General features: G+C 37.6%; 1 protein-coding gene across 1 annotated transcript in view; it reads right to left on the reverse strand.

Moving 5' to 3' along the window:
• Positions 1-7,951, reverse strand: part of LOC102018675 — a gene marked incomplete at its 5' end in the record, with an annotated part of 127,526 nt that overhangs the window by 5,560 nt on the left and 114,015 nt on the right. The window contains 2 exons of the mRNA XM_013510157.1: positions 382-1,185; positions 5,818-6,106. Of these exons, the coding sequence (XP_013365611.1) occupies positions 382-1,185; positions 5,818-6,106 (1,093 nt within the window). The remainder of the gene's footprint in view (positions 1-381; positions 1,186-5,817; positions 6,107-7,951) is intronic.

Raw genomic sequence — 7,951 nt, forward strand, 5'->3', positions numbered from 1 at the left:
CAAATAATATCTCCAATAGAGTCCTTACCAATTCCGTACATACAGACCTATATTATAAATTGTGTAAAGGAATAAAACGTTTCCTATTGTCTGTTAACAATTTCATGGGAAAATTTCAGGTTTCCTTAGCTGAAAACTTTAGGTGAAGATTAGGCTGACATCCTGTGGAATACAAAATATTTACATTGATTCATGTTTAATTTCCCCCTTGACAGAATCTACTTATTCTGAATAACCATTTCTACTCAGATTGCTACTGCTCCTTTACAGTGAAACTGATGCACAACCTCTTGTTTTGGATCAAACATGCTAAAGTGTGTTATTTGCATGCCTGTGGGACCCCTCAAGGCGCTGTCTGCTATCCAATGTCAGAAACATTACCTGCCACGGGGAGAATCCCTTCTGTTCTCCATTCTTGCTGGGTTGCATTTGAACGTGTTGAAGAAGTGTCTCGTGGAGGGCGTGGGCCACAGCATACACAGCGTTGTATATACTGTAGCTCTCCTCATTCATGGTGGGGTCAAAAAGACTTAAAGGCAGACATGTGAGAGAAGCATTGGGTGGGCAGTTCTTCAAAGTACAGTCAAAATTAGATAAAGTGCAGTCAAAATTGATGGCCCAGAACATAGTGAAGTAAATATCTTCTGGGAACTTTGAAGGGGAAGCGGTCTGGATAAAAGTTTTAAAACCAGAAATCTCTTCACGCTGATTTGAGAAAATGATTGTTCCATGAAAAGAATCAATTATCAAATTTTTTCCAAAGGTGGCAGCATGCCATTGTGAGTTTGTGACCCAGACTCTCCACGTCACCAGATGTTGCCCCGTATAAAATCCAGCATCACTTTCACTAGGATCAAAGTACATGATAACCACATTTGCTGGTGATGTTTCTCGGGTCCATAAGTCATGTGTTGGTCTATTTAAGAAATGTAGCATGGCAGTGCTTGAGATCATTTTTTCAAATGCTACACAGATTCCGTTCCTGTCCATCTCTTCCTTCAAGTCTGACAGAAACTGAAGACCTTTCTGACTCTCTGCAATGACCAGTCCCACCCATGTCCAGCTGAAATGAAGCATCAGTGAGACCATGCCAAGGCCTAGAGATGTGTCTTTGGGGGACATCTGATAGACAGAGGAAAACTGATCATGGTCACTGAGCACAGGGACAAAAGAGCCAAAAGTCAGCTACAAGAAAAGAAAACTGTAAGTAAAATGATGAAGACATTGACAGAAAGCACATTCTCAGATTTGAAGAGTATTGATCAAGAGCTGTAAGTGATAGGAAGAGATATTTGTTCATTCCTCCATCTCAATTAACTCACTCTTTCCGAGCCTTTCAAAAGTAATTACTTGCCTGTAGGGCTCTAGAAAACATCTCTGTCTACTTTCAACTTCCTCATTTTTGTAGACAACCACAATATGGTGACCAAACCTGGATTCTCTGCACTCATTTCTTAGTTGTACATCTTTCTCATTTTATTTTTTCAACTTTTTTATTAGTACATATTTATGATTTGTTCATTTATACTGTATTTAATTAAGTTTATTGGCATAGCTTAGATATATACAATGATCACATTCATTATGGGGATTTCGTCCCTGTACTGATTTACCTTGATTGGTTTTTTCTCCCCCAGCCCCCTCCCCTTCCTTTAACTCCTCTTCCCTGCCTTATTCACACACTTTTGTTTCCATTTTATCCTTCTTTTCTCATTATTTTGCTTTTCTTCTTTCCCCTCCCCCCCCTCCCTGGTTCCCCTTTGCTTTGAAACCATTTCTTCCCATTTCACCATATCTCTGTACAATTTGGTTCTTATTTACACTTTCAGTTTCTCACACCAGTGAGACACTGTGATATTTACACAGGTTTGTCTGATTTATTTCACTTGAGCATGTGGTCTGAACTTCCACACGTTTAGCAAAAAATGTCTTAAGCTTATCCTTTGTTATTGCAGAGTAGTACTCCATTACATGAAGAGTTTGTAGTAGCTCATGCAGGAAATAGCCAAACGTACATCAAGCCACGAATGAACTAAAACAAGAAGTGTGGGTTTCTCGTATTCATCCTCTCATCAGGTTCATCACAGGAATGTCACTGGCACATGATATATTTTAGCTTTTTCCCATTGCCCTCTGCTTTCTTAAGGCTTCCTTTCTTCACATTTATAAGAGCTTTGTTTCCCTCTTGTCCTTCTCTTTTTCCCTCCTCTCACTGTCATCCTCCCCGCCCTCCTCCCACATGCCCTGCACATTCGCACATTTCCCTGCTGCTTCCCTTCATCTATCACCTTATTGGTCCTTATTTACACTTTGGTTTCTCACACGGTGTCAAGGTGTATCCATTTACCTAAAACTATCTCAAATTTATCCTTCTTATGACAGAGTAGTACTGCACTGTGGAAAAAAACGCATCTTCTTTAGCCATTCATCCACCGATATATGCCTATACAGTGTCCAAGATTTAGCTGCTGCAGACTGTGCTGCTATAAACATGAGTGTGCTCATATCGTTGGGGCATCAGAATTCTAAGTTTTTCCTGAAATGACCAAGAAGTGGAACACGTGGGTCAAATGGAACCCCAAGTCTCAGTTTATAAGGACTCTCCATACAGATTTCCATACTAGTTGTACTCACAATGGGTTACAGATGAAATTAAACAATGAACCTGATTGTGTCTACAATTGAAAAATAATGCCAGTGCAACATATCAGAACGTATGGGATGCAATGAAAGCAGTCTTACAGGAGAAATTTTAGAGTGCAGAGTTCCCACAGCAAAAACACAGATGGAGCTGAAGTAAAGAACTTCATGTTGAACCTCAGGCTTCTAGGAAAAGAAGAGTGAGTTAAATAGAAAAATATACGGGGCAGGAAATTACAGAGCTCAAACCAGAAGATAATGCAATTGAGACTAAGAACATAAAGAATCAATGAATCAGAGAGTTGCTTCTCTTTTTAAGGATCTTTTCGGTTTTGCTTTGTTTTTTCTTTTAAAGGAAAAAGAAAACAACAGCAACAAAGATAAAAACAAAACAACGCAAAAACAATACAAATTTCAAAACAAGATGATAGGAATTAACACTTGTTGTTGTATTACATATTGTTGCTCAGATTACCAGATGTAAGAATCCAAGATTGATTAAACAATTAAAGAGAATAAAAAGTAATAAAAATCATTAGAAATGATACAGAGTTTCAGTTATCAAGATGGTAGGAACTTAATAACGGTTGTTATATTGCCTCTTGTTGTCTTCAAATTAATTGTTCAGATTACGAGGTATAAGCATGCAAAATTGGTCAAAAAGATTTCAGCATTAACTGCTCATTTCAATAAATATATATGTATATACAAGGATAGATGGGATAATTGAACTGCCGATATCTAAAGTTGGTTGTTTGAAAGGTTAAATGAAGTAGGCAAAACCTTAGCCAAGCTCATGAAAAATGGCAAGCAAAGCCTTGAATCCATACAATTAGAGAGGAACAGGGCAAAATCACAACAGATCCTGCAAAACTCAGAAGATTATCAATACTAACTGTGAAAACATTCATTCTAAGAATAAGAACAATGCAGAAGAAATGGATACATTTCCAGATACATATGAATTATCACATCTGAATTAAGAAGATGTAAAAATTCTAAACAAACCAATCTCAATTAATGATATGGAAGATGTAACTAAAAACTCACCAACAAAGAAAATGCCTAGTCCTGATGGAATTAATACTGAATTCTACAAGAATGTTAGCAGAGATCTAATGCTATAACTCCTCAAACCCTTGAATGAAATTGAAAGGGACACAATATTCCCAAACTCGTTCCTGGAAGCAAGCTTAACCCTGACACCAAAACCGGGGAAGGACCCACCCAAAACTGCAGACTATGGACCAAACATTTTAATCAACATAGATTCAGAAATCCTCAGTGAGATGTTGGCAAACAGATTACAGCAAGTAATCAAGAAGATTACATACCATGACCAAGGAAGATTCATCCCAAGGATGGAGGATGGTTGGGCATATGCAAATCAATAAATGCAGTACACCACATCAACAGAGGCAAGAACAACAACTGCAGGGCCGTCTCAATACATGCAGGGAAACAATTTGATGAAGTCCAACACATACTCCTGATAAAAACCCTATAGGAATTGGAATAAAACTCACTTTATCTCAATCTGATGAAAGCCATCTAAGACAAACCAACAGCCAACATCACACTAAATGATCAAAAATTGAAAATTTTCACTCCAAAATCAAGAAGACAAAGATGCCCACTATGGACACTGAGGTGCACTCCAGTTCAAAAACATTAGCCAGAGCAATTAGACAAGCGATTGAAATAAAAGGAATATACAAAAGAAAGAATAAATTAAATCATCATTTTTTTCCTGATAACATCATATTCTACATCAAAGATAAGAAAAATTGCACCAAAAGACTTCCAGCGCTAATAAGCAAATTTCTCAGCATAGCAAGGTGCAAATTCAGCACTCAAAAATCAAGCACATACCTGTATACAAAATTCAATAAGAGAGAAATTACAGAAACCACATCTTCCACATAGCATCACATAAAATCAAATCCTTAGAAATCAATCTAACAACACAAGTGAAAAATATACACAGTGAAAACCACATTGCTCTCAAAAGATCAAAGGAGATACCACAAAATGTAAAGATCTTTCCTGTTCTTGGACAGGCAGAATCAACAGAGTGAAAAAAGGAACATTTCTAATACTAGTACACACATGTAATGCAAACCCAATTGATTACCAACAGAATACCCGAGAGAAGTAGTGAAAACAAATTGTAAAATTCATATGGAACCAGAAGAGACCTAGAATAGCAAGACCAATTCTGGGGGAAAAAAAGGGAAGCAAGGGGCATCACAGTCCCCTAGTGGAAGTCCTACTATACAGCTAGTGAGGTAAAAACAGCATGGTAATGGCAAAGAAACAGACCTGAGGATCAATGGCACAGAATAAAAGATGCAGAGACAACTCCAAGCACAACTCAGCTACCTTATCTTTGTCAAAGGGACCAAACACCTTCACTGAAAGAAAGATAGCTTCATGAATGATTGGTGACATGAAACTGGATTTCTATGCACCAAAAAGTACATCTAGACCAATGTGCATTACCATGCACTAACAAAATCAAAATGACTCACGTATCTAAATATAAAAACAAAAACACTAAATTGCCTGAAAGATAAATTAGATAAAACTATTACAAACATAGGTGTAGGCAAAGATTTTTTGAACAAAACCTCAGTGGCACAGGAAATACTACCAGGAATCAACAACTGGGACCTTATCTCATTAACAGACCTTTTCATAGCAAAAGAAACCACCAAAAACGTGAAAAGGAAACTCACAGTGGGGGATAAAATTTTACCAGCTATTCCTCAGACAAAGGACTATTATCTAGAATATTCAGAGAACTCCCAAATGTCATACAACACAAATTTGAAGACCCATTTCAAACATGGGAATGTGAAATCCATAGATTGTGCTCAAATGAAGGAGTTCAACCAGCAAATAAACATATAAAAAATGTTCAACATCTCTGGTCATTCGACAAGGTGAAATTAAAAGAACAATGAGTTTACATTTCATTCCATACCAATGGTTATCAAGAAATCAACCAATACCAAATGCTGACGAGGCTATGGGGGAAAAGAACTCCTGCACTGTTGGTAGACTGTACATCTTGAGAGATGCACAAACATAACCTTCTGTTTCTACTCTCTTTAAGTACTGAAGAGTAGCACCAAATTGGCAAGGTTTTATCTCTTCCCATCTACCCTTCCTCACCTGTGGAAATCTGTAGAGTTCCAACAGTGTTCCAACCTGGGCAGAAGTTTCCCACGCTGTTCCTGTAAGAACTGCTGTGGACTTGCTCCCTCTCCCGCAGGTGTAGTTAGGGATCTCATCCTGCCCTGTGAGCAAAGCGAGGGAACTCTCCAATGTCCTCCACTGGCTGTGCCCAACATTATGCAGTTCATATCCCAGGGATATGTTGGGCAAAAGGTGGTGATTGCTGTTGATCTCTTCTATGGCAAACACCAAGGCCAGGACATACTGGTAATTTTTTACTTTAAACCTACAGAAAAACCAGAAAGTTTTTTAAGTAAAAGACACAATGCCTTGTTACTTTTAACTCTTGTACACTAACTTTTATGCCAGGCTGTGTTCCTTCACATTTCATAATACTTAATGTGATGCCACACCAAGGTTGATTTTCCACGCATAAGTAGGAATAGGTAATGGTATGAAGATGAATTTCTTTGAGTGTCAACAGTGTTTTTCCAAGTAAAAAGAGAGATCTTACTTCCACTTGTCCATTTGAGAACACACAGTTCTAAAACAGTTCTCTCTTGCATTCTTGGTTTCTACCAGAATGAAAATTCAATACCTGAAGAAACCATGCTGTTGGGATATATTTTTATACAGAAGCTTCAGACAATATTCTGATGAAAGGTGAAGATCCAGCCAGTGAAATCTCTGTTTGGAAACGAAGGACCCTGGAAGGTCTAAGACTTTAGAGCAATATCCTGTGATATAATCCAGGCTCAGAAAATCCCTTCCTCTACGCACATGCAAGAAAATGTTTCCATTTATGAAAAAACAGTAAAGTAACAAGCATATTATACTTACAGAGAGTACTTATATGAAAAATTAAATAATTGCACAATTAACATATCCTTCAGTACTTCGTGTTCAGCAGTACTCTTCAATGAAACTGGAGATAAAAAAGAGACAGGATAATTCTGCACTGAGGGATTTCGAGTGAACAGAAAGACCTCACATTTATGAGGAGTAGTGTGATATAGCAGCTTCTCACTTAAGTCACCTCACCCTTTGACTCCTCCCAGTGATGCATCTATCACCCTCAAGACGGAAATCATTTTTGAGACAGGGTCTGGCTATGTAGCACAGGTTGGCCTTGAACTCACAGGTATCCTCCTGCTTCAGCCTCCAAAATGCTGCTATCATAGGCACGTGCTACCACACCCGGCCTAAAGACATGAATCTTAAATGAGTTTCAGAGTTCCAGAGGAGAAGAAGTTAAGAAATCAAGTTCATTTTCTGCAGTTAGGAGGATTTCCAAGACAGAAAATTTAGGAAGCTAAGATGCATAGCAGAATAAAAGTTAAAATTTATCATCTGTTTTTACACAAGTAAGAGTGAAAACCACATGATCTCCGTAAGATGGAAAAAAGTCACTTTGATAAAATCCACCATCTATTCATGATCAAAAACACTAATACAAATAGGCCTAGAAGAATCTTAGCTCAAACTGATAAAACATATTTATGACAAACCCACTGCAAACGTCATACTAAGTAAGGAAAAAGTCAAAATATTTGCTCCAAAATCAGGAACAAAAACCTCATTATCAGCACTTGTTTCACACTACTCAAACTTGAGTCACAACAACCAGGAAAGAGAAAGTGATGAAAAGAATAAGAACAGGGAAGAAAGAAGTCAAACTACTCTCATTTGCAGAAGATCTGACACTTTATATAGAAGCAACAAAGAACTCCAGAAGAAGACTCTGAGAACTAAGAAAGAAAGAAAATATCAGGTTACAAGTTCAAAGGACAAAATTTAATAGTGTTCCTACCTTCAAGTTATACTACGATGCAACAGTGACAAAAATGGCATGATACTGGCACAATGATATGTAGTTGTATGATCACAATAAAGGACACAGAAATATCCCCGGGCACATTCAGCTATTTAATCTTCAACAAAGGGACTGGGAACACACATTGTAGTAAAGATAGCATATTTAACAAATAGTTATGGGAACATTGGCTATTTATATGCATGAGATCAAAGCTGGATCCATCTCTTTCACCATGTACTAAGTAAAATAAAAACAGATCAAATAATTCAACATTAAAATGGAAACAGTGAACTTATGGGAAGACAAAATAGTTGA

Source organism: Chinchilla lanigera, unplaced genomic scaffold (genome assembly GCF_000276665.1).
Source record: "Chinchilla lanigera isolate Chin_1 unplaced genomic scaffold, ChiLan1.0 scaffold00221, whole genome shotgun sequence".
Classification (NCBI taxonomy): Eukaryota; Metazoa; Chordata; class Mammalia; order Rodentia; family Chinchillidae; genus Chinchilla; species Chinchilla lanigera.